The 27,304-nt window shown below is 37.1% G+C and overlaps 1 protein-coding gene across 5 annotated transcripts in view; it reads left to right on the top strand.

Moving 5' to 3' along the window:
- Positions 1 to 27,304, top strand: part of TBC1D5 (TBC1 domain family member 5) — a 378,633-nt gene that overhangs the window by 296,635 nt on the left and 54,694 nt on the right. For all 5 annotated transcript variants that reach the window (XM_054691161.1, XM_037524823.2, XM_054691119.1 and 2 more), the window contains 2 exons: positions 7,359 to 7,444; positions 23,556 to 23,815. In XM_054691161.1, coding sequence (XP_054547136.1) covers positions 7,359 to 7,444; positions 23,556 to 23,815 — 346 coding nt within the window. The remainder of the gene's footprint in view (positions 1 to 7,358; positions 7,445 to 23,555; positions 23,816 to 27,304) is intronic.

Genomic DNA, 27,304 nt, shown 5'->3' with positions numbered 1-27,304 from the left:
ATGAATCTCCGATTCTAACATGTTTTGTTACTGAAATGGCTTTCAGAATTGCTGTCGCCATTGCTTTTTACCCGGCCTCATGGGCAGGAGCTTAGCTTTTGTTGCCTTGGAAATTACAAAAACAGGTTAAGATCACTTTTATATCAAGACTTTCATTTCCAAAGTCTGTTTCCCAAATTGGAATGTTTTTTGAGATTACCTCGTCTCTTTTTTTTCCTTTCTATCACTGAAGGTTGGGAACCACTGTAAGGGAAAGACATTGATTCCTTAAGTTTCTTTAAACTGTTGAAGTAACACAGCTTCTCCCTCATTCTGCTCAAACTTAAGGAGAGAAAAGGGTAAGAAGTTACACCGCTGAACAGAGCTAGCCAAGTATCTAAAAGGAATATTTTGAGGTCCAGTATTAGTAACAAAATGGGTAAGCCAAAACTCCTACTTTCCATATATATGTTATATATAGATACATGTCATAAATATACTTATCAAATGGGGGCCACGTTAGTCTGGTACCCTCCTGCATGCTAAATTCAAACATGTAGATACATTAGAAAAAAGGAAAAATTTTATTTCTCTTTCGGTGTCTATTTTGTGTGAAGCTACAGTCGAGCATAACGCACAGGTGGTTTAAAATGCTTCTCTGCCATCTGAGATCTCGGCTTGCCAGGGTAGAGATGGGGATGTCACTTTCGGGAATTGGGCTTATTCAGTATGTAAAATGAGGCTGGCATGGGTTCAGAGGTTTTGTCTGTGTCTTTACCCAATTACCAATTTTTTGCTTCTTTTTAAAAAAAAATTTAGACTCTTAAATTATTTTAATCTGTAGATCCATAGATTAAAATTACCTGAATTTTTCCATCAATGGCTCTAACTAACATCCTTAATACTTGCTATTGGCAATGTGTCTCTCCCATCAATATACATAGGAATTAGTAGTATATAAACCAGAGGTCATTTTAATTCCGGTGCTGAAGTAGTATTGTAATTTACAAACTTGTTAACAAATATTCATTTTCGTTTTTAAATAAAGACCTATAATGATTTGATCGGAGCATTGTAGCCACAGGTTGGACTATTTATTTTGTAGAAAAAATCAAACTTGTTTTATTTTGCAAGTCTGCTGTTTTATGAGATTATTTTTTACACTATTTGACATTTAATTCATCATATGAGTTGTTAAACAGGGAAAAGGAGGTTTAGATAGGGACGGTATGGCTCAGAAGACTATTATAAATAAATATGTGCAGTAAAATGAGTAGTCTCTCAATCACACATAAAGAGAAAATCAGCTCTTGGATATTTAACCAACAAGGAAGTAAGATATAAAGTGTAGGTTTTATGGCAATATCCAGGCAGTGCCAGTTATTTTTGAGATGTGTGTGTGTGTTTAAATGAGAATTTTGTGAGCTTTTAGGTTTATGTCTGCCTTATTGTTCCTGTGTCTGATTTTAATGAAGAGGGCAGTATGTGGATATAAGGAACAGAAATGGGGAGACCTTTGTGGACCCTCTAGCAATCAGTGAATATCAGATCACAAGTTTCCCTAGCTTTAATTACAGGCAAAAGAAAAGACAAAATTAGCATTTTAATATAGAAATATCTTAGGCTTTAGGAGAATTATGATAAATCTAATGTTGCCTAGTGAACCAATGAGGGGATATTACAACAAACTGTCTCCTTAGGAATATTTGTTTAAATAAAGGCAACAATACTTCATCCTTATCTTTTTTGGATAATTATTGCTATTTTAGGCTGTTCTTTGTTCCAGGTTTAAAATACCTTTAGTTTAAAAAAAAAAAAAGTAATTGGCAGTGTTTGTTTTCTATAAAACTACAAGAAGGGAAAAATTCTGTTTGCTTGGCACTAACGAGATAATTATTTTAGGGTGAGTTTTTGCTCTGCGGCTCCGATACCCTGGTGCCATGGCATCTCTGTACTTGGATGCATTTAGGTTATCTCGTTTCAGTTACAGTGCATGAAACTAACTCCTCTTCCATGGCTGAGGTTTGCCCACCTGTCTCCCCTAAAACACCTGCAACATATGTTTGCATAACCCTATAATGCTTTGCCTTTGGGGTCCTGAGAAATTCCCCCAGAGCTTTTTGCTTACAAACAGCTGAGCAATTCGTTTTTCTAATGATGGTTGCTTTTCCCCTAGCATTAAGGCAATAACATATTCACTAAAATAAGAGTCTCATTTTTCATCAAAGAGGAACATTCGACACATTTTTACAATGCTATTTCTCCTTCTGAGCCTTATTTTTTCTTCTTTTCTAATCTTGCATGCTCAAAACTAAGGGTGGGTAACAAGATATTAGGAAATAGAAACTATTTCTTCATTTGTCAGATTTTTTTTCGTGCCACTTAATTCATTATGTTGTAAATATAAATCAATCTTTGCTATTAAACAAGTGCTATAGAAACTTTATCAGTTTAATGTAAAAATTGTAACCAATAAACTATAAAAATGGTAATAATTTGGACATATTGCAGGAAATCACTTTAATTATTAGAACCTCCAGCAAACAAATCCTATAATAATAGCATAGTATAGTTTTATAATTTTTAAAATTTATGAATGTTTGCACTCCTGAGAAATAAATCAGTCTTTGCCCCCATATATGTGACTGAGTGTGTATAATATCTTTCTGACTAAATATGTGTTCTTGTTTTTTAAAAATTATGTTTGGTCAAGTTTACCCCAGAATTTATGTATGATTATCAAAAGTATGAAACATCACTTTCTCTACCTATGTGTTGTCATGGATTTCAATTTGTCAAGCTGTCAAATCTGCTCTCAAATTTGTCAGTGCTCAGAGGTATCAAAAGGTGGTTATAGCTTCCATCTCATTGAGCTTTTATCAGGTCCTGCCACTGCGCTGTGCCATTAATTGTCTCCTATACTTCTGACCGCAGTTTGCAAATGAGAAGAAAGCTACAGTGTGACTGACCCTCACTGTGTCTCAGCTGGGCGTGCACTGAGCAAGGATCTGAGCCCAAGCCCCTGAGGGCCCGCTCAGTCTGTGCCTCCAAAGCAGTGAGGGAAGTTTGTGTTACCTTAGCCCTTTTACCTTATAGCTTCAACTCTTCTCTAGCTCCTACAGGCTCATTCATAAATTAGGTTGGGTATCGCTGGAGCTGCTTTTCTTTTGCTCCTTGTGTTTATAAATAGCCAGCCCTTGTCACTACTACTCAAAGCAAGATAACTGAGCTCTTCAGGCTCTTTTTCTCAAGAAAAGCAGAACCATTCAGAAAGACATAATCATATCTTCAAGTGAGAACTACAGGAGATAGGGAATCAATGCAGAAAGTACTATTTATATTGACCTTTTTGGGCTAAATTTTATTTTACCAAGCTAAGAATAAGGAAAATTGTCTCATACCATCTTCTAGTTGATAGTACTTAGTGTGGGTTAGCATTTAAATATGTGTGCACTACCATAACGAAGTGAGTTCGAACCTAAAATACTGGAATATTACCTTGGGGATCAGGTGGCAGGGAGAACAGTCTTCCATTAGAGTAGAGTTGGGGTGGGGTGCCCATCAGCAAAAGTCATGTTCAGTAAGGGACAGGGTGTTTGTCCCCTGAAATTACATGAAGGAGCAGCTTACTATTCTATAGTACAGACCTCAGACATGAAGAATGTTCACTATCATGGAATGGGTAGATGGATTTCGATCTGTTTTATCTCATACATTGACTGTTACCATTTAGGCACTATTTGTAAATTGATTTTGCAATCAGGCTCCATTAACAAAAGCTTGTTTTGGAAATTTAGAAGTAGTATTTGGGTTTTGCTTTGTTTTGTTTTATTTTTCTAAATAGTTTGTTTTCCTCTAGAACACTTTGTTTCTCCTATTAAGGGTTCTGCCTTTGTTATTCACCTTGTCCACAAGGTTTTAAGCAGTCTCCCAAAAATCCAGCCTGTCTTTGCATGGATGGGATTTTCAACCTTCTTATATTGCTGTAAAATAAAATGCTTAGGAGAAAGCTTTAAGAAGAGCTCCAAAAACTTGTTAACAGGGTAGACTGAGTGGTACTTGGGAAGTTATTCAGCTGCAATCTTCTAGAATCATTTCAGGTCCATCTGGATTGGTATAGGGAGGGCACGGTAAACCCAGGTGCACTGAATTTCATGATTCTACATCTTCATGGATACTCAAGTGTTAGACCTCCCAGGTCATAGAACGTAAGGGTATTCTTCTATGCCCAGGCCCATATGAGTTAAGATGTGGTTACCATTTTGTGGTCTTTTTTCCCAAAGAAAAATTCAGCAAACCAGAAGAACTTTCCTTAATGCATATAGGTTTGGAAAAGCCTGTGATCATTGAAATCATGACTCTGTGAAAATAGATTTAGAGTAATTTTAAAAAGACAAAGAATAATGTTGAAGTTGCTAACATCACTTGCCCTACACAGGGAAAGCTTACAACTAGCACAGTCTTTGGTCTTGCTCAGATACGGGGTTTTTCGTGTGTAGAATTCTAATGGCTCTTCTATTTTAGAGGAAATTCCAGTGCTTCAAAAATTAGAATTAAGAACTGTTGCATTTCCATAAAATTTTAGTTGGAAAAATCTTTTAAAATTAGAAAAGCAAGAATTTCTTTACTTTTAAAATGTTTCAGTTGCATGAAATTAGAATTCTGCTCATTTAATCTCATCCCCCTAAAGAAATCATAGTTATCATTTTGATACGTAGTTACGTCAGTAGAGATTGTTCCACAATCTCTTGATTCTTTGAGGCCTTTTTCAGAAAAAGATTAAGAGAATTACAGGTAAATTGAAGAACTGTCAGCACTGAATGTTAATGTCGGAGAGCTTTTCTGCCCTGTTTTTTGTCCCCGTCTATACATACTGAACTTCAAGCCACACATTGGTTTACGTACATGTCAGACATGTAGTTCTGTGCTGTCCATTACAGTAACCTCCAGATGCCTGTGGTTGTAGAGCACATGAAATGTGGCTGGTTCAAATTGAGTTGTGCTGTAAGTGTAAAATACACACTGGCCTTCAAAGACTTTGCAAAAAAGAAAGAATATAAAATATCTCAGTACTTTTCATATTATATATTAAATGACAATATTTTAGATAGAACTAATTAAATAAAATAAATTACATTTAATTTCACTCTTGTTTACACTGGTTGCTAGATAATTTAAAAGGACATATGAAGCTCGCATGTGTGGCCCAGATTATATTGCTCTTGTACAGTGCTATTCTAGATCATCAGCTATATGTCAGCTTACTTATATTTTAGTGCTGGCACCCTCCTCTGTTAAATAGCTTTGAACTATTCCCTCTGATTTTATTTCTCTTAGATTTCAAATGCTGTTTTTCAACATCATCTTTTCAATTCTTTTTTCTTTCCCCATCCTAGCACAGTGATTATTTCAAACTGCCTCTTCTTCCTTTGATGCTAGTAAGTCTCCTCAGAATTTAAAGAGGCTTTGGTGAAAGCAACACTTGAGTCTCATTCATATATTCAAGTTAAATCATTATTGCTAATAATGACTTTAAGTGCTCAGATAGATCAGCACTTGTGTCTTGAATTGCTTGTCATTTCTTTATAAAGATGTTTCAAGGAATTGCTCCATGCAGTCCCTTCTTTCATTGTTTTCTGGCAAAAAAAAAAAAGTAACAGAATCCTTTATTAGTTTATTGGAAGGCAGAGAAGAAAAACCTTTTCTATTAGCAAAACAAAATGTATTTCCAGGTACTGGGAATAAAGAGCAAAATCAGTCATGAGTGATAGTCCTAGAAAGTTAATTTTTTTTTAATAAATCATGAATGTGTTGGCAACCTGCCAATGCTTTAACCTGTATTTTATTTTCCCATTATACTTGGGTCCAGGTTGTCATCAGCTACTGCGAGGAACCCTATGTCATTCCTAGAGAGAGAAAAGTTGCACTGTTAGACTTAATAGTATGGTAGTCATGGAAGCATCAGTTATCTTCATCAAGGCAATTCACATTTGATTATTGTAGAACTGTGTTGAATACCAAACCAGAGGAGTAGTAGCTGGAGCTAAATCAAGGGATTGTCATTTTTGTCAGATGATTAGGGCTGACTTGGAAGAGATATGAAAGGGTTGAGCTGTGTAAATACTCTCTTTTCAGCAGAAAAAGAAAAGGTCCATCATGACCATTAAGACGCAGCTTGTTAGCTTGATGAATTTCAAACTATTTAACCTTAGCAATTATATACCCCCGCCTGTGTGCAAGTATATCAGTGTCTTGGGATTAAGTCTCTGAGGATTGATAGCAAAGCATATTGGTAATTTTCTATTAAGATAAAATACAGCCATTCTGTGTCGAGATAGCTCTCTGAAAACACAGAGCACTCTGCTTCAAAGTCCTAATTGTTAACATGAATGATACACACCACTAAATAGTAAAACACATTTATAAGTTTTTTCAAGATTCTTAATGAAAAATATATGATTTAACATTTTAGCGATGATGGTATTGATTTGGTATGTTATTAACATGTTATGTTTTTATAAACTAGAAGTGTATTTAATTATTTGTCTATAAGAGCCTTGATACATCTAAGTAATGGATACTCTGAATAACAGAGCATATTTAAGTAGATAAAACTGACCTAATGATAAAAGGCATTTCTGCAATGTTTGTAAATAATATTAAGTGACAGAAAGGACAGTCTGGGATGGCTGCTTTTATGAAAATGTGCACTGTGCAGTTTGCTTTTGTGTTGTCACATGCCCTACTAATATTTCCACTACCTGGGCACTTATTAAACTCGTATATAAGAATAGATGACATAGAAATTGCTATGACATAGAAATTCTAAAAGAATTGCTGAATTCTGAAATAACTCATTCATTTTTAGAGAAGAAAGACTCAGTGTGCCATCTAGTGGACATATTTAACATTCTTGTTTTCAAAAACTGACTTGATTATTAACTCTTACCCCAAAATGCCCTTTTCTTGACACTTGTCTCTCAGCCCTTAAGAATAGATTGTGCAAGTGTTCTATATCATATGATTTTGCATTTCATTATAATTCTATCTGTTTATGTTTTAGTAAGTTATTTTGAAAGTGATTGAAATCATCAAAAATAAATCTAGTAATAGGAATAAAATCTATGTGAACAATGAAATAAATAAACAGAAAACATATTAAAGCAATTCTAGTCTTTAATCCGGACTGAGATCAGTTAAGGCAAAACTTCAACAATAAAAGCAAAAGCCAACCATAGTAATTATTACACTTCATTATTTTATGTATCTGTTTCTGAAAGAATATAAAACAACCATTTTATCCTTTTATATGTGCATGTATAATTTAAATAGACTTACACATTTTAATTTATTATTTTGTTTGTTTTTTTACACTACAGAGAAATCCAAGACCAGTGACTTATCAATTTCATCCAAATTTAGATTATTACAAAGCACGGGGAGCAGATCTCATGAACAAAAGCCGGTAAGTCCCTTTTTCATGGCGAAGGTTCTAAATCAAATATCTTCCTCAGGGACCAACAGGAAATTTTGCACATTTGTTGAAAAAAGTTTTCCAGATTTAGCATACCAATCGAAGATATTAATGCATGTTATGAATCTTTGTTAAATAAATTATCTGAGTTTTTTTTTTTTTTTTAGGAAAACGATATACACTGATGTCAGTGCTAAGATAAAAAATTAAATAAATGAAAGTGTACTTTGTTAAAATTTGAAGTTAAGCGGCTTCATTTTTCTAACACTAATAAACCTGGATAAATTGTTCCTACTTGTATAATCGCTTTCTAGATCCTTACTGTTGATTGAAAAGAGGCAGTTCTATAATATATTTTTAAATTATCAGTAACAAAATTAAAATTGGGCTTCCCAACTGTCTTTAGAACTACACAATAAGCTTATAAATGCATCTTGTGTGTGCATTTGTGATTACATACATAGAAATTTTAAGGGTCACTGTAGGAATAAAAAAACATTAAAATCCTACTTTTAAAAGAAATTAACATTGGCATAAAGGGTTGATGAACAGTTTTGTTCTTTCATAATACAGTACTCAGATGTCTCAAGAGTTAACTTGTCAAACCAAAACCAGCTCAAATTAGAACGTAATTTCAAACTTTACTCTGGAAGACTCAAATGTTAGTGATGATAAATGCTGCCAAGTTGTCCGAATTTTCTTCCTTAAGTATTTGTCTCTGTGCTAGCTTTTCTTCAGTAGGATTCCAGCAACCTACTTATACATTTATGGGGTGCATATACACAGTGTATTCTGCTCTTGCTTCGAGTGCTAAAAGGAGATATAATTCCTACCACGTAGAAATGCATAGTTTAAGTGGTGAGAAGTTTACAAAAAAGCAGCTAAATTTAAACTTGTATTTTGAACCTTGTTATAGTATAATGTTGTTTTTAAATTACTCATTCTTGATGGAAATCTATCTCATAGTTTGATGTACTGTGTAATTACGAGACCAGCTCTATAGCCCATGAGACTTCTCTGAAGCTCTTTTTTGTTTGTTCATTTCATCTGATTCTTGTTTCACAAATAAAAGGCTAGTCCCTATAGTAATTGTGTTCACTTAATTTAACAAATTTCGGGTATCTGGCTCTCGTTATTCTAAGTCATGCAGATACACAGTGAACAAACCAGACAATCTGTATCCTCAGGAATCTTACAATCTAGTCACTTATATTTCCTTCCTTTCATGCCAAGTCGTTTTTGTTGTTATGTTTAAAGAACAAGGTATTTAGGGTATTTTACATAAGATCTTTCTTTTTTTTTTTTTTTTTTTTTTTTTTGTGGAACCCTCACTGGCGGCCGGGGATCGAACCAGCGCTGCAGAGGCTGCGGGCAGCCTCGCATCCCAGCGCTCAACCACTGCACCACCAGGGGAGGCCCACATAAGATCTTTCTAGTTAGAGTCTCCTCTTCTCTCCTTTACACTCACCCCACCACCAAGCAGTTTTCACACAGCAGCCAGAGAACTCGCAGTTGACAGCAGACATCCCTCACCTTAACCCCTCTAATGTCTTCCCTCTTATCATCAATAATCCAGTCTCTTCCTGTACCCCTCTGCTCTCTTTGGCCTTACTCCCCCTTTCTCTTCACTCCCAGTAGTATGTTTGCTTGGGGCCTTAGCACTGAGCTCTTCCCTGTTCCCACAGTGTTCCTCCCACTCCCATCTTCCATTCCCTCTTCAGAATTTTGATCTCAGCCCAAATGTTACCTCAGAGACCCTTCTCCTGACTTCTCTGCTGTCTTCTCCCCTAATTGCTTTCTGTCTCACTGTCTCTGATTTTCTTCATGACTTTCATTACTAACTGAAGTACATATGTCATTTAAGGCTGCACCATCTGTCTTCTTCTCCCCAACTAAAACATCAGCCCCCTGAAGGCAAGCACTTTGTCTTATTCAAGGCCTGCAGGTACCTGGGCTAATGTCTGGCACTGGGAAGGTCGTCAACACATACTTGCACTTGTATTATCATTTTACGTTTTCCAGCTTCTGCTGTGCCCTTTCCTTTCTACCTTTCATGTTTCTTTTTCTAGTTAGCTTTCTATTCTTGCATTTCTTCTTCTCAAAAATGTTGGTTCAATTTTATGTATTTTCTTTTATGCATATGGGATTCTTGTATAAAGCATTATTTTGATAACTTGACGGAAGGTTTTTCATTATCTCTTTTGCAATTTCAAAGCTTAAAATTGAAATTGAACCAAATGAAACATAGTGTGTGAAGAAGACATCCCAGACCAAGAGCAAGGGAAGAGTTGATAAATAATATTGGGAAACGTGACAGATCTTTTGTGAAGGTATCAACTTAGAAGCATAGCAAATATAGAAATTAAATACAAGTTTTAAACCTAACCTCTAGTAATTACAAGACTTTTTAACCTTAAAAGTAATGAAAGAGGGCCTCCCCGGTGGCGCAGCGGTTGAGCGCTGGACTGCAAAGCTGCGCGCAGCCTCTGCAGCACCGGTTCAATCCCCGGCTGCCGGGGAGGGTCCCACAGGGCGCACAGACCTCTCCTGCCACGCCCACTTCTCCCTTCAACAGTGTACTTCGTCAGTCTGCCTGTTCTGCTCCCCGCTCTGGCTCTGGTGAATTCTCTCACCCTCCCACGCTTCTGACTGTACCCAGTGCTTGTATAAATAAATAAATCTTTTTTTAAAAAAAAATGTAATGGAAGAAAGTGCAGAAAGTGACTGATGGATTTTACCGCACAGCAATTTTTAAGTAGATAGGTCAAAAAATAAAATAAACTGAAACAAAAGGCAAACAGAAAATTGGGGAATATTTGTAGTGGCAGTAACTGACAAACTATCATTATGTATGAAGAACTTGTGCAGCTCGATAAGAAACACAAAATCCTGTTTCAGTGGGCCATTCTACCTCCTGCCATACTGTGTTAGAGCCCCCATCTCTGCTTGTAAATGTTGGGGAGCCCTTCAAATATTTTTCCTCTCTATACTCATTCCTTGGAGGATCTCAGCCCAGATTCATGTTTTTTTAAGACTCATTCATGACTGCAGGGGCCTTAGTTAATATCTTCAATTTGATCTCATTTCTTGAACTCTAGACTCATTTGTTCCACTAGGTAATAATGGGGTACTACTCAGTATTTCCCCTTGGATGTCCCATATTCATCTCAAATTTAATGTTTTCCAGACTAAACCCATGATTCTACCTCTGCAGATCTATTATTGCCCAATGTTTTTTCATCAAATAAATAGCATTACCCAGTTGCTCAAGCCTTAGGTTTGCCTTGACTCTTCTTTTTCTTACATGTCAAGTCATTCAGCAAATCCTCTTCTCAATGCATCCTGCAACAATCCACTGTTCTTATACTGTGCTGCTAATACTGAATCACATATCATCGCTCATCTCAGTACTATAATCGCTTAACTAGTATCCCTACTTCCTCTCCTCTTCCTTAGAGACCCTTTACACACAGCAGCCAGATGAATCAAAGTCAGAACATACCACCCCACTGCTCAGAGCTCTTCAGTGACTTTCCAGACACTTAGGAGAAAACCCAAAGCCATTCTGGTAACCGGCAAGGTCGACCCTACATGATAGGTGTCCTACTGCCTCTCCAGGCTTCACTGGCACCAGCGTCCCCTGTGCTGACCTGTTTACTGCTCTCCAGCCAGCAAACAAACACATTCCATCTTCAGGAGCCTTGAGCTTGCTTTTTCCCTGTGCTGGAGTCTTCCCCAAGAACCCACATGGCACACTGACTATTCAGTCTGTTTAGATATCATCACTGCGGAGCACCTTTATTTGGCTGCCCTGTCTGAACTCATGGGTCCCTTTATTCTGTTTTGTTATTGTTTTTGTGTGTCTGGTTTTGTAGTAATCCTTACTACCTGAATTATTTCTACCATATTTTAAAAAACCTGTTGTGCGTTGCTTTGGTTTTTGTTTGTTTCTTGCTACACATGTATATATATATATACATATATACATGTGTAGCACAGATATATGCTACACATTTCTCTTATTAACCCTGTATCCCCAGTACCTAAATAATGTCTAGAATATAGTAGGCACTCATAGAGAAAGTGCAAACAGCAAATATTTAAAAGGCTATTGTAGCTTGTAACTACTCAAAGAGAGGTAAACTATCAAGTTGCATATATTAAATAAGTACAGCTGTTTGTATGTCAACTATACCTCATTAAAATGGTCTAAAATGAATGAATGAGTAAATGAATGAGCAAGCTAGCACTGGTAAATGTGTGTAGATACTGTTAATAACCAATTTGAAGAACTTTGATAATCTCGCCAAAGAATTCTTCCAAGTCTACATGTAACCCTTATAACTACCAAGTTATTCCCTGGAAGTTGGTTTATCATATCAATTCTTTATCCATGATCAAAAACCATTGTAACTGTGTAGCCATTGATAAGGTCCCCATTTAGCTCTTTAAGGTCAAAGACGTGTTTACCAGGCTGGACCTGTCAGCCTCAACAAGCCTTGCAACGACTTTCTTAGCTGTTTGGAGACTATCAAAGATTTAAAGCATTAAAGCTGTCATTGAGTAGCAAGACAGGGAGTGGGGATGATCCAGAGGGGATATATATACTCGAAGGGAACCCCCAGAAGTGATCACTAAGTAGAGGATAGACAGGAGCCAGGCAGCCAGGAAAGATGGGGCTAATACGTGCTACATCTATGGTGATACACTTCTATTTGTGTTGCTTATCCAAATAAGGGACGAGGATGCAAAGATGACATGTGATTTTGTGGATAAGAATATCTCTAGAAATCAAGAAGCCTGATTTCTCTTCTCTGCTTTACCATGGATTGCTATAATTAAGTCTTTAAAAGCAAGTGCCTAGGTATTTTCGTGGTAGATTTTCTATTACGTGTGTGGGTAATATTCACTGTGCTCTGATTTTACTTACTTGCAAATTTCATTTTAAAAATGGGAGTTGGCATTTTCTTATGCATTCAACTTTTGAGCTCACAATGACAATTTAACACAAATCTTCATTTTGTGTTAAAAAAAATCCAATTTTGTCCTTCAATAACCAGAAATTGCTGCCATAAAAGATAAAAGTACATCTAGATTGTGACCAGTTTTTAGAGAGGCCCAGCTAGTTGATTTAGGAATCTATGACTACAAAAAGGCCCAACTGAGATCTTGGAACAGAATTTCATAGTTTTTAAATACAGCAATCTTTTATGTTAAGAGTAGAATCATGTATCTTCTTTATTCCGGTACATTCATGGATTTTTCTGCTTTGAAAATGACACAACATAATTTCTTAAAATGTTTGATTCTTCTTGCTCTGCAGAGGTGATGAAATAATGGCACCTGAGCTGTCAGCAGTGCCTCAGGAGATCAGGCCGCTTTATCTAGAGGTGCCTTTTTACAGGCCCCACAGCTATAAGTCTTCTAACTTGCTAAATCAAGTTCATATCCACAAAATTAGATCTTGTATTTGATTAAATTAGGCCTTAATAGAGAGAGAAGAAGCCAAACTTGGTTCCCTGATCTCTCCAAGTATCAGATCAGCAACAACATTCTCTGTGCTAACATTTTCAGCTTTCCTCTGCCCCATATCAATTTAAATGGCATGAATGATAGCAATGATGAAAGATTCCAGAAGTATAATTCTGGCAGGTAGGCCCTCTGCTGAGGGTCTCTGGTCAGGACAACTGCATGGGACTTAAGAAGAGTCTTCCAAGGAGAGAAGACTCTAGGGCAAAGAAGGGTTGCTGGGGCTCTGAAGATATACCCCACATTCCTCAGCTAAGCTTCATGTGACAAAGGGCATCCATTGTGTTTGCATGGTGACTGATAATTTTTTCTATTTCTTCTTGGGTCAGGATCTGCCTTAGCTTAGTATTGCTCTGCTTAGTTCTCACCTATCTCGAATATCCTGAGAAAATACAGGGTCCCAGGAACCGCTAGGATTCTTCCAACAATTGTAATCTTACACAAGAATATGAGCTTTGCAAAGAGCATGGACCACATCTGTCTTTTTATCGCTGTTGCCTTGACCTGGCACAGAGAACAAATTCAGATATTAGTGAAATGAATGCATGCTTTTTAACTTCAATTGTCGAATAACTCATGTAATGTCAGCATCTGGGTCTTCAAATCTTCATATTCCCAGGGCCTACTTGGCACTGTTCACAGTATTCAGTAAATGTTTAATTTTATGACTGAATAAATAAATTTCTCCTGGATAATTTACATTTTATATGGTCAACAAGATTTTTTAAATTAGGCTTTATTATATTCTCTAACATAATGTGTTCATGTTTTCAGAAGTATTTTATTGCTAAAATACAGTAAAGAAATAATATACTCTTAATACTCCTGAAGCTAAGAATTTCATGGTCATCAGTATTAGTAATTAGCTCAGCAGAATTTTATTTTATTTTTTTTTAAATTTTTTTTTTTTATAGAGGCATGTTTTATTTATTTATTTGTTTCTTTGTTTGTTTATACATGCACTGGGTACAGTCAGAAGCGCGGGAGGGTGAGAGAATTCACCAGAGCCAGAGCGGGGAGCAGAGCAGGCAGAAGGACCGAAGTACACTGCTGAGGGGAGCAGCGGGCGGCAGGAGAGGTCTGCGCGCCATGTGGGACCCTCCTCCGGTGGCCGGGGAGCAGCCGGGGATCGAACCGGCGCTGCAGAGGCTGCGGGCAGCTTTGCAACCCAGCGCTCAACCGCTGCGCCACCGGGGAGGCCCATCAGCAGAATTTTAAAGGACACCAATTGCTGTATTTTTGTACTCAAGTAACTAAGAGTTTGTGCTATGAATTCATCTTTACCTGAGGTATTCTTTTTGAAGGTTCAAAGAAATTATTAATTCCTAACCAATTTAGGTAAAATGGTAACATTATCTCTTATTGAGTCCGCAGCCAATTGATCTTTTTCTTTTCTTTTTTAATTGATGTATAACTTGTACACTACACACAGATCTTAACTCTGGTGAGCTTTGACAGTGGTGTGTACCCAGGCAGACACCATCCAGAACAATCTGGAGTGACTGTGCTCTTCATCTTAGCGTCCCTTGTCTCCCTTTACAGTCAATTCGAACACTTCTTCCCAAGGCATCCACTTTCAGATTTTTTACTACATATGTTGCCTTTTCTAGGGCCTCTACTTAAAAAATCTTTACCTACCCTTAGTCTCCACTGTGGGAGTTCCTGAGACCACCGTCTGCTTCAATGAGCTAGAAAAACTCACAGAACTCAGAAAAGCTATTACACTCTGGGTTACAGTATATTATAGCAAAAGCAAACAGATTAAAGTCAGGACAGGATGATGGTTGGAGCCTAGGAGAAACCAGGTACAAATTTCCTGTTGTTCTTGGCCATTAGAGTTCATAATTCTCCCAGGAAGGGTGTGTAACAATACCTGTGAAGTGTTGCCAACCAGGGAATCTCACTAAAACCTTGAAGTCAAACTGGCGTAGTGTGGCAGGTTCAACAACAAAAAATGACTTTCATGATAAATCCCATTGTTAGTATAATTATTTAGTGTAGCCCTCGTGTCCAAAGTGTACATACACACTCTTATCAGGCAAGGTATTTCAAGAAATGGAGGTTCTTTCGCAGGAATAAGTCAAAGGCCAAAGCTAACAAGTTTGGAATGTGCAGGATTTGGGGAGCCCAGTCCTGCAGAGTTAATCCTTTACGGTCTCAGAGATAGTCTATATTACTCTAAAATTTCTTTGGTTCTACTATTTTTGTATTTAAATCTATGGTCCACCTCTAATTAATTTTTGTGTATGGAATGTGGCAAAAAATTAAGATCCTTTTTCTGTATGGACAGCCACCAGTTCACTACCATTTTGTTTAATTTTTCCCCTTTTCCTTTTGAATCAAATTGGATACTGGATTGAAAATCAATTGATTGTATATGTGTATATATACTTTTGAATGTTCTATATGCTTTCTGCACACTGGCTTTTAAACCACACTGGTATAATTACTTAACTGTTTAGCAAGTCTTGATCTTACGTACTCCATTTTTTCCATATTTATACTGCTTCGTTATTTTTGCTAGTGTAGATTCTTTGCATTTCCATATAAATTTTAGTAGAATCAACTTCTCAATTTCTGTAAAAATTATTCGGATTTTGATTGGAATTACAGTGACTTTAATCTTTAATTTGGAAGGAACTAACATCTTAATATTACTGTATTATTTAATCCATTAATACACATGATGTCTTCAAACTCTCAATAAGTTTTATAGTTTTTTTTTGTTTGTTTTTTTAAAGATTTATTTATTTATTTATTTATACAAGCACTGGGTACAGTCAGAGGCGCGGGAGGGTGAGAGAATTCACCAGAGCCAGAGCGGGGAGTAGAACAGGCAGAGTGAGGAAGTACACTGCTGAGGGGAGCAGCGGATGGCAGGAGAGGTCTGCGCGCCATGTGGGACTCTTGCCCGGTGACCGGGGATCAAACTGGCACTGCAGAGGCTGTGGGAAGCTTTGCAGCCCAGCGCTTAACCGCTGCGCCACCAGGGAGGCCCATCTTATAATTTTTTTTAACTAAGAATAAATCTTTTACATTTAAACCTGTTCCTTCCACATATTTTAAAATGTGCCTGTCCCTTGAACTTTTCCATGGACTCACACGTTTCTTTCTTTCTTTTTGGCTTCTGCACGTCCTGCCTCAAAAGTCTAACAATTTATTTAGGACATATACTTAACTGCACTCCTTGTGTTTGTTTGCTTTTTTATTGTGTGTGTGTGTGTGTGTGTGTGTGTGTGTATATATATATATATATATATATATATATATAGTGATTTTCAAAGTGAGGGAAGAAAAATGAAGTGGGCAAAACTCCCCATCAGGTAGACATCTCACAATTATACCTGCTTCCATTCTTATGTGCTCCCCTAAACCAGGACTCCCTGACTCTTTAAAGACTCTGCTGTTGTGGACATGGGTACTAACTGGAGAGATTCATATTCCTCAGACATACTGAGTCAGAAAAATAAATTAGTTGAAAACTACTGTTCTAGAAATAGAAAACTCAATATTTATTCCTATACACATCTTAGGAGAGTTTAATGATTTTATATACCATGATTAATGTGATTGCTTACTATTTGTTATGTCAGTATAAGCAGTATTATAAAGTGTGTTCAGACCCAATTAGGTAAGCTCTGCAGTCTATCTTATATCCCACCTACTCATCAAGGCCAGCATTTTTATTCCTAACAAGAATTACTCCTTTTGTCTCACATCACATTGACAAAAATTTACCTGCCACATACAAAATAATAATAGTTTTCATGGCTTAAAGAAAACAGATGTTTCACTTGAAAGTCAGACTCCTAATGAATATATAATAGCAAGCTAACTTTTTTCATTTTGTTTTAACTCCTATAAAATCGAGAGTTTCTTTAGATAAAGAGTTCATTTTCTAAGATACCAAAAACCTGACAATATGGCAGACAAATCAGAATTATTTCTTTCATTGAAGCAAATTTGATACACTCAACTTCAGAGTTAAAGAATTTAAGAAGTTTAAAAACAAAGTTACAGGACCTCCCTGGTGGCGCAGCGGTTGAGCACTGGCTCTGCGAAGCTGCCCGCAGCCTCTGCAGCACTGGTTCGATCCCCGGCTGCCGGCGAGGGTCCCACATGGCGCGCAGACCTCTCCTGCCGCACCCGCTGCTCCCCTCAGCAGTGTCCTCTATCTGTCTGGCTTTTCTCCTCCCCACTCTGGCTCTGGTGAATTCTCTCACCCTCCTGTGCTTCTGACTGTACCCAGTGCTTGTATAAATAAATAAATCTTAAAAAAAAAAAAAGTTACAAATTTATTTATTCATTTTATAAAATTTGAAGCCTTCAAATTATAGAAATTGCAGGTAGAGGTTTATCATAAATCAATATTGGCTCACATGTTAGAATATCTTAAATTCTAGACAACCCTTTAAAATATCTAAATAAAAGGCTGATGCCTGTAAGCATCAAACAAATATGAACCATATTAATCAAATCTAATTCATTTATTCATCTTTAATACTAATCTACCCATGGTAGGTCAGTAATGATAAACTTTAAAAAATACAGAAATGCAAAGGAAATTATTGTTTCTATACAAAACCAAGGTCACATCTTTTATTAAATATATAATATTTATATTTCTAATTTTATTTATGTATTATGTGTTTATAAAGTAAGTTGTGATTCTCTATATTTGTTTGCCAGTCTCTCCAATATTGTAATAATAGTTTGCTCTGTGACCTTACTCTTAACTGAAAAGTTGATTTTTCTCTGAAGTCCGCTCATCTAGTATTTAGAAGTTCAATGAAAACAGCTCAAGATTCTGGCAGTTAAGCCTGAGAATCTTATTTTTCTTCAGCAAATTCACCATAGGCCTTGTAGACCATGTCAAGACATTAATCTTTGGGAGTTTAATTTTTTTTATATGAACTCATATTAACTCATTCCTCTGTATTCTATATGTAATGTATGATAATAAAAAGATTTAACCTAAAAGCATAAGCTTTTATTTATCTTTGTTAAATTTTATCAGTTTAATTCATATTTCTCCCTGTGAATGTACTGAGATTTTCTTAAATTTTGGTTATTTTAACTGATATATATTAGGTGTTTCTGTGGCCTTTGGTTTCAAATTCAGTAAGCACATATTCTCTTTCTTTAAGTCAGAATTATAGAATTTTCTCTCTAAAAGAGACACAAATAGCATGTAATTCAACCCCTTTGTTTTATTTTTTTAATTTTATTTTTATATTCCCCATACAATTACAACCCCTTTATTTTGACCCCAATCCCTCCTTTCCCCGCTCCCCCCCACCCCATAGTGTGTCTCTGGTTCATAGTTTTTTGTTGATTTTGATTTTTTCTTTCTTATAGCTTTTCTTTTTCCTGGTCCCTTATTTAGGTTTTCTAGATTCCTGCTATGAGTGAGACCATCTGGTATTTTTCTTTTTCTTTTTGGCTTATTTCGCTGAGCATGATCCCTTCAGCTCCATCCATGTTGCTGCAAATTGCACGAGTTTATCTTTTTTGATTGCTGAGTAATACTCCATGGTGTATATGTACCACATCTTCTTGATCCAGTCATCTGTTTTTGGGCACTTGGGTTGTTTCCAAAGCTTAGCTATTGTAAATAGTGCTGCTATAAACATAGGGGTGCAGGTGCTCTTTGGAATTGATGTTTCTGTGTCCTTTGGGTAAATACCTAGGAGTGGAATTGCTGGATCACATGGAAGCTCTATGTTTACTAAGTTGAGGAAATCTCCACACAGCTCTCCATAGTGGTTGGACCAATTTGCACTCCCACCAAAAATGCAGGAGAGTTCCTTTTTCTCCACTACCTCGCCAACATTTGTTGCTAGTTTTTTTAATATGTGCCATTCTCACTGGTGTGAGATGGTATCTCATGGTAGTTTTGATTTGCATTTCCCTGATGACAAGTGATGTTGAACATTTTTTCATATGCCTGTTGGCCATTTGTATTTCCTCTTTGGAGAAGTTTCTTTTTAGCTCTTCTGCCCATTTTTTGACTGGATTATTTTCTTTGTTTTTGTTGAGTCTCGTCAGCTCTTTGTAGATTTTTGTGATCAGTCCTTTATCATTAGTTCAACCCCTTTGTTTGTTTGTTTTTTGTTTGTTTGTTTTGTTTGTTTGTTTGTTTGTGGGACCCTCTCTGATGGCTGGGGAACGAACCTGCACTGACCTGCACTGCAGAGGCAGCAGGCAGCCTCGCAGCCCAGCGCTCAACTGCTGCACCACTAGGGGAGGCCCCAACCCCTTTGTTTTAAAGATAAGAAAACATAGGTCCAGACAGGCAACACAAATCATTGACAGAAGTTTTTGACCTAAAAATATAGACTGCAGAGCACATCTGTGAACCAATTTGAGACACCCACTAAGAGCCTTTGTAGGTGTTGAAATATTGAGCTTGAGGTACAGTTATTCAACTATAACTGAGCATGCATTCTCCATATCCACAGTCATGACATTCCTCGGTAAATCTAATAGAGTTTAGCACTCCAGACAAGAGAAAGTTGCCTTGGAACAAACTGGCTACTTGTAATAAACTGCATCTATTTCCAAGTAATTAGTAAAAATACTTGAGAAGACAGTCTGTTTTCCAGTTCATGATTTCTGTAATCCCTTCGAAAAGTCAGAACGTTTCTCTACTTCTGTTCTCCTGATGGCTAATAAAACAAAATGGATACTATATTTAAATACAAATATACCCAACCATCTGAAATTTTAAAATGCACCTAGCTAACAATTGAGATGACAGACTATTTTGAAAATGTGTGTGTTGGGGGGCAGTGGGGGGCTGAGGCATTGCCATAGTCAAATGCAAAATGTATACCTTTAAATGCTTTTATTGCAAAAGAGAATGAATGAATGAAACATTCAACTTTTGACAACATGAAAGAAATAAGAAAAATATAAATTAGAATATAGAGAAAAATAATTTTCAGTGAATTGAAAACTGATTCTTTGACAAAAATATAAATAAGCAGCTAACAAAAATTGTATCACAAAGAGTGAAGTAAACAAACATTAGATATTTAACATCAGACCTAAAAAATTAATCTATGGGTAATGAGGAAATAAACCAGGATGGCTTAGGTTATGGAGAACTTTTAAAGAGGTGATAATGTGGGTTGTTTTTTTTTTTTAAAAAAAAGATTTTACAAATTCAATGAATACAGCTCAAGACTAGCAATTAGGAAGACATTGGAGACTCTTGAAGCTCTTGCTGTAGAATGTGGGTTTGAAAGCCACACTGCAAAAGATCAAGTGGGGAGGAAGAGGCCATCAGAATCCACCCATTTTCAGTCTTTGAACTGAACAAAGGAGTCCAGTGAAGCAGGTTGGACTCTGGTGCAGTATTTTGAAGGATTCTTGAATTTTCATAAAATGCCCCTGTTGACATTGACTTTACTTGTGAAGTGAACCTTCGCAGGTTCTTTTGTACCAAAAGTAAGTTCTTGACACAACTTCAAAAATAATCCCTCGTATTTGGTGCTATTTTCATAACACTATGTAGTAGACAATAGTCATGAAAGACTTTGATTACACAGAATTACTCATTAATTTGATATTTAATGTCTTGTTAACTCCAAAGTCCTCTTATTATTTCAACACTATTTAAGCATTGCAGCCCATCCTTTGTGCAATCTAACCCAGTCCTCTCTGTCCATCAGATCTCCGACAACTGCATTAATTTTCATTCATTTAGTACACATGACTTAAGAGTATACCTCACAGGCAGTAATATTCGTTGCAAGCTGTTGAATATTCTTGTGAAGAAGGTTACGGACTCATACTTAAGATTGAAATTAGCGAGCTTTGTCATCAGAATTCCTGCGCCTGGAAAAGAAATCAACTTTGCTCATTATGCTTTCCCTACAAGCAGATAGTTTACAGTCATTCTTATCTGAAAATACACAAAATCATCTTCAGTAGCTGCTTGGAAAGAAAATATTATTCTGGAAGCTATTGGTATTGGATGAGGAGGAAATTGGTTAAAAACAAAAAAATACTCAAAAAAGGATGACAGTGTTCATCCCCTTTTAAGAGCTATTCAAATGAAAAATTGCTCGGCATGAGCTTGATCTATATTTTTTTTGTGGTTATTAGTAGTAATGAAGATGCATTAACCATATTCTCTTGATAATGCTCTAGCAGTTTCTTAGTACTTTTATCAACATATAAATTTTACAACTGGTAATTTGGGAATTTGACTAGTACATTTTTGTTTATAAAAAAGGGTAACAACATTATAACTTCTTCATATCTGTGAATTATGAATCTTGACTTGCAAGCAGGCAACACTAAAATGCAATAGAACTTCTGTATCGTGATAGCTCTTCTCTCTACCTCCACTCACAAGAAATTGGAGAGCGTGCAGGCTGCCGAGTGGAATACAAAGCCACAGGTGAATGCCTTCTTAATCCAGAATTTATGAATTCTTTTCATTTTATTCATTCTTATTCTCAGTAAACATGCACTGAGTGCCTTTTCTGTTGCTAACCTTAGTGTCTATAAATTGAGAATGCTCGACTTCATTAGGAAGCAGCTGAAAAACTAGAAGTAAAGTGGTGCAAAATCACTATCTTTATCTCTGTTAGGAAAGGTTGTTTTCAACCATTTTTGGAAGGACATTAAACAGCTCTGTTCTTTGAAAATACAAGGTGGTACAAAAAGAACCATTTTAAGAATGATTTTTTTCACGTTTCATTGAGTATAAGTGAATAGATCTTTATTTTGTAAAACTGAGTTCCAGGTTTTGAATTTGATTTGTCCTATCTCCAAAACAATGGAAGTCTCCAATACCTAGCCATAATATTAGTTTGTGTCATTAGAGAAAACTTTATTGCAGAAACAGCATAGTGTTCTTTCCTTATTCTTAGAGAACTGTGGATCACTTCTGTTTTACAGCTAATGCCAAGGATACCGCTGTCCTATAAAAAGCAGGAGAATTGCTATGTTAGTGCTACCGGATAGATCTGAAAGAAGGAAATGATAGTAAAATTCAAGTTAACTGAGTCAAATAAGTGGATCCCCGATTCTTCATTTTCAGTTTCTTACTTTCATGAAAGGAAAGTGTGTAAAATTCAGCATCTATTTATGATTTGAGCAAGAAAAACACAAACTTTGGTATTTTCATGGACTTGAACTTCCTCCTACAACTAAAATAATTTAAAATCCCGTCTGGTCTTCCAGACAATAACCCTGAGATATTGCGTGATTATGGACCTACCAGTGTATTCTTGGTTTCCTCCATTTGCCTATTGTGGCACTGCTCAGGGTAAACCATGGAAGCTTGTGAGATGAAGGAGATGACATTAAGGGCGTGGATTGATGCCTTCGGCTATACAATGTAGCAGTCTCAGTGACCTTGAGTGGTTTCAGAGTAACGACAAGAAGGCCTTAATGGGTTAAAGACTGAAGAAATGTTTTAAGTCATCCTTTTGGGAAAAAAATGTTGGGGGAAAGAGGGTGAAGAAATGGCGTGGCAACTAGAAAGGAATGAGAAGTCAGAAGAGAAGTTAACACAGACACACACACACACACACACACACACACACACACACACACACACCATGCTACCAGGAGGGATATAGTAGAAAAGGAGAAAATGGTGTCAGAGAGGGAAATGCAGAAGCAGTGCTCTCAAGAAGTCAGAAGAGATGGGGTCCAGAGCCCAAAAGGCGAGGCTGGCCTTGGTTCGGAGAAAGGACACTTCTTCGACTGTGAAAGGGGAAGAGACTTTTAAGACCATAGGTAGACGCGACCGCCATTCAGCGCATGAATATCAAATCCCTGCAGGTGTGGTAATACAGCAGTTCACATGCTTTCATGAACCTCTTTTTCAAATGGGGGTTGGAGACAGTGGACAAATAATAACCAAGTAAGATATGTATATAGCATGTCAGATGATTAAAAATGCTCTCAAGCCAAGCAAAGCAGGGCAGTGGGGAAGGAAGACATGGAGTGCTGGAATCGAGGCTGAGGGTGGATTGTAATTCTCATGAACTTGATGTAGCTTCTGTGAATTTACGTCGTGCCTCTCAGACACATTTTTTCAGAATCAGTTTGAATTTATCCTACTCCCCACATGCGAGGATTTTATGTGAAATTCACGCTCAGCCTTGTTTCACAGATCCTTGTGTAGTAACCCTTTAAGGCTTGCCCAGCCTTGAGCTTCTCCTTTCTAGTCCTCATCATAAATTTTAAGCATCCATTAATTTATGTAATTATTTGATTAATGTATTTCTTCCCTACTAGACTAGAGAGAAACTCAAGGAGGGAAGCTCCATCTGTTTTGGACAAGTGTAGCCTCAGAGACTAGCACAATGTTGTTGGCATGTAATAGGTCCTATCTCTTGAATGAATGAATAAAAAGTGAAAAGACTATTTCCTGTAAGTCACATCTTTAAGAATCTTATTATTTCATTATTCTGTGGTCATTTTTAAGTGCTGACCTTGTAAATGGCCTTTTTCAAAGGAGATAAGGCATGTTTTTATACCAACGGAATATGTGAAATAGAGTTGTCCTCTAATTTACATCATCTCCATCTCATTTTTTTTAAAACAGGACTAATACCAAAGGCGCTCCCCTGAATATAAATAAGGTCTCTAATAGCCTGATTAATTTTGGAAGAAAGTTGATTTCTCCAGCAATGGCCCCAGGCAGTGCGGGTGGCCCTGTGCCTGGGGGCAGTAATGGCAGCTCCTCCACAGCTGTGGTTCCCACCAAGACCTCAGCAGAGGCCCCCAGGCACCCTTTGCAACAGCAGCAGCAACAGCAGCAGAGGCTGATGAAATCGGAAAGCATGCCAGTGCAGCTGAACAAAGGTAAGGGGAAAATTCCAGTCAATCTGAAGAAAACACGTGCAGTACAGCCAGGGATTTCCTTCCCTACCTGTGAGGAACCAACAACAAAGAGAAATGAATGTAAAACTTAATTTTGAAAACTCTGTTATATTAAATCCTTTTTAAGTTGGAATATCAGATACTGTATTGTTTTTCATTATAACATTTTCTGAGGTTCTTTGTTAGGGTGTTTTTTATAGCCACTTGCATTTGAATCCTGTGGGTACCCATACGGTTTGGCACTTACTATCACAACACAGAACTTGACATCAGTTGACTGTAATGTCTGCTAACTTTGTGAAATAGTCCTTCTGACAGAAGAGATTGCAGTGGGATGTGCTGGTGGGCCCAGCCATTGCATCATCAGCTGAGCAGCATCTCCTGCAGTCAGTGTCTGAGTCTACCAACTATGAGTCAGAACACGGAGGGTTAGAGCAGAGGAAGCTCAGGAGGTCATCTGGCAAGTCTGTCCTTTGATGCATGAGGGCTCTGCTGTTGGCACTGGGCAGCTCTCCGCTGCTGCATCAGGTGTGCTCACTGCTATTCCAGAGCCTTCCGGGGCTGCCCCTCCTACCTGGACATCATATGATTATTATTGATTAATTATTATTGTTATTAATAATCATCATATGATTATCATGTAACTCTCCATATGAGAGTCCTTCAGATTCTTACTCAGAACCTGTCAGATAATGTGTCAGGCCCCCTGTTCATATAGCAGAGTGGAAACAGTTACATGTCTTTTTAATGGGACCCTGCTATCTATAAAGAAGCAGAAGATATTAACATGATGCGAGAAAATCTAGAAAAATTGATTCTAAGGCCTCACAAGGCAGAGAGTCTGGGACCATGTAGAGTCAGGGCAAATATCCCGACCGATGCTGCATTCCTGTCTTACGGGACCCCTGTGGTATAGCCGTGTTCAGTAACTGGTGTCCACAGTAACAATAGTAATACTGAGTTGGTAGGAACTATTAACTCTTGTTCCATAAGCCCTTTTTAGGAAGAGTGCATCCAGACTTATTAAAAATTTTATATTATTGCATTTAAATTGGTAAAGTTAAGTTAAATAGACTTTATTCCCCAGCGATACAAAATAATGAGTATTATTCAATAAGTATATTTTCTCTGTATGTTCTTCTGTTAGTTACAGCATGTTACTATCTTTGCCTAGGTGAAGTATTAGACTTTATATAATTAGTATTTAAATTTCTATTGGAATATTCAGTTTACCTTACATAAGATCTCATTTAAAATCACGTTTTTTTTTTTAATGTAGAGCTATCACAGATGATTTAAAGAAAAGGAGATTTCAAATCATTAACATGTTGTAAACGTATTTTAATGCCGGGAGACATGCCCACTTTCCAGAATGGAAATGAATGTTATTTTATATATTTCTTAATTGTACTGTTTTATTGTTCTAAACAAATATGATTTCAATATTGCTTTGATAACAAGCTGTAGTCAGTAGTAATTCTAACTGATGGCAGGCAAATGAGTCAGAGAATCTCTTAATGCTGTAGCTTAAATTTTCTGAGGAACCAAGCCAAATGACTATAGAAATATAAAGTTGTGTCTCTAAGGAAATGTCAAGTATTAATATCACAGTAAGTGAGAAAGGAAGTGCATGAAGATGAAACAATTGATGAAAACGAAGTCCCCAGTTATAAGGAGACGACAGAGCACTTAAGCAAGCATTTTGGAACATGAATATCACTAGGGCGTTTTGTAACTGATCCCTGTGCTAGAGAAAGTAGCCTTGTTTGGCAACTCTTCCTTTTATTTCTGGTTCATTCTTTTCATATCAGTCTACAGAAAAACATGTCTACCTTCATATTAAAGAGAACTATACCTGCCAAAGCCCCTCCCTGCACACAAGTCTGAATGAAATGGAGCAAAAGGCAAAGAGAATAGTTAATTCAAGTGGAAGCTGGTGTAGGCAGATGCGGCCTGCCCCTTGGTTCACTGCTGGTGAATACTGAGCCTAGCCCTCACCCCACATACACGCGCCCTCTCTGACCCTTTCTTTCCTTGCCCTAAAATGAGAGTGTCGGATTGATCCTTAGGGAACCTCCCAGCTCTGAAAATCTATGGTTCTTTTGATGAAAGCTGTTTGTTAACTCTCACGAGTTATACTTCCAGCACTGGTTCTTATAAGCTAGTGTTTTCCAGCAGTATGGCACTGCGCAGTGACACTGACAGATCTGCAAGTGTGTCACCTGGGCCCAGGGATGAGCGATCATGAGGTTTAGTCTGCCAAGAGGCTTGGTTGAAATATGACTTCTGACTGTCTCAGAACAGAGGCATCCACTTAGTCCCTTTGAGGAAAGATAATGCAATAGTCTTTTTAGTGTGCTCTGCTGGAAAATTTGAAAGTTGTTTTGACAAATGGTGGTTTGTAAAGATGAAAATGCTTATGGTTTTCATAAGTTACTTAACTCTCCATTATTTGTGCTCACATATGGGAACAGTTGTATGGAAAACCCCAAGTTCCTGTGTGTGCTGCTCGAAACGCACTCTGTAGTTTTGGATGTGTTGGGATGGGGTGGCGGAGGAAGGAGGTGGGCACAGATGCGCCTCCGTAATTTTCCTGGTGATGTTTGATATTATAATTAGGTTTTGGTCTCTACGCACTGATAGGTGATACAGAAGCAACAGAATAAAATGCACGCTAAGCATAAAATTGTCAGTCTTCATACAGAAAATAGGCACACTGTTTATCAATGAATTGAGCGTTAGCTATGTTATGAAAATACAGGACCTGGTAAATTCCACAGTAAGCTGTTTATCACTTATTTGGAGTATGCACCTATTTATAGATTTTATTTCACTTATAGGAAATTATAAATGCATGTACTGTTATTTAAAGGGAATGATATAATTACAACTCACTAATTTCCAGATGAGCTGACTGGACTGTAAATCATAATTCTAGCAAGTGGTTGGGGCACTGAGGGTGTTATTTCATTCAAACACTGGGCTTTTTACTAATACATAAATGCTTCAGGAGAAGCAAGTATCAATCATACATTATCATAGTCGGAAATACGGTGCCTTTCAGAAGACTTTTTTCTTTTTTTTTTTTTTTGGTTTGTTCATCTCAAAATAGCCTAGGCCTTCAGATGGTGATCTATCTAGAGAGTGATTCTGTTGACAGTACTGTGCTCAATGTCAAACTTTGTCATCCAGGAAGGAAATCAAAGAACCAAAAAAATCTCTTCGAGATGTTTACAGTGTATCTTGGATTCTCCATGCAATTCCTCCTGTGTTCGCTTCTTAAAAATGCCCTCCTCCCTGCCCTACCCACCCCCCATTTCCTTTGTCTATTTTTAAATTTGAACACTTAATTTATTTTAAGCATTTACTTCAGGTCCAATTTGTAAATGAAATCATGCCTGTAGTAAGTGTATCAAGTTTAAAGGGTATGCAGTTCACAGATTTATTTTTACATGTTGACATTTGTAAGTA

The sequence above is a fragment of the Talpa occidentalis genome, unplaced genomic scaffold (genome assembly GCF_014898055.3).
Source record: "Talpa occidentalis isolate TD23 unplaced genomic scaffold, MPIMG_talOcc4v2.1 talOcc4.10, whole genome shotgun sequence".
NCBI classification, from domain to species: domain Eukaryota; kingdom Metazoa; phylum Chordata; class Mammalia; order Eulipotyphla; family Talpidae; genus Talpa; species Talpa occidentalis.
Note: the sequence above shows the minus strand (reverse complement) of the source record. Positions and strands in the feature narration are given on the sequence as shown.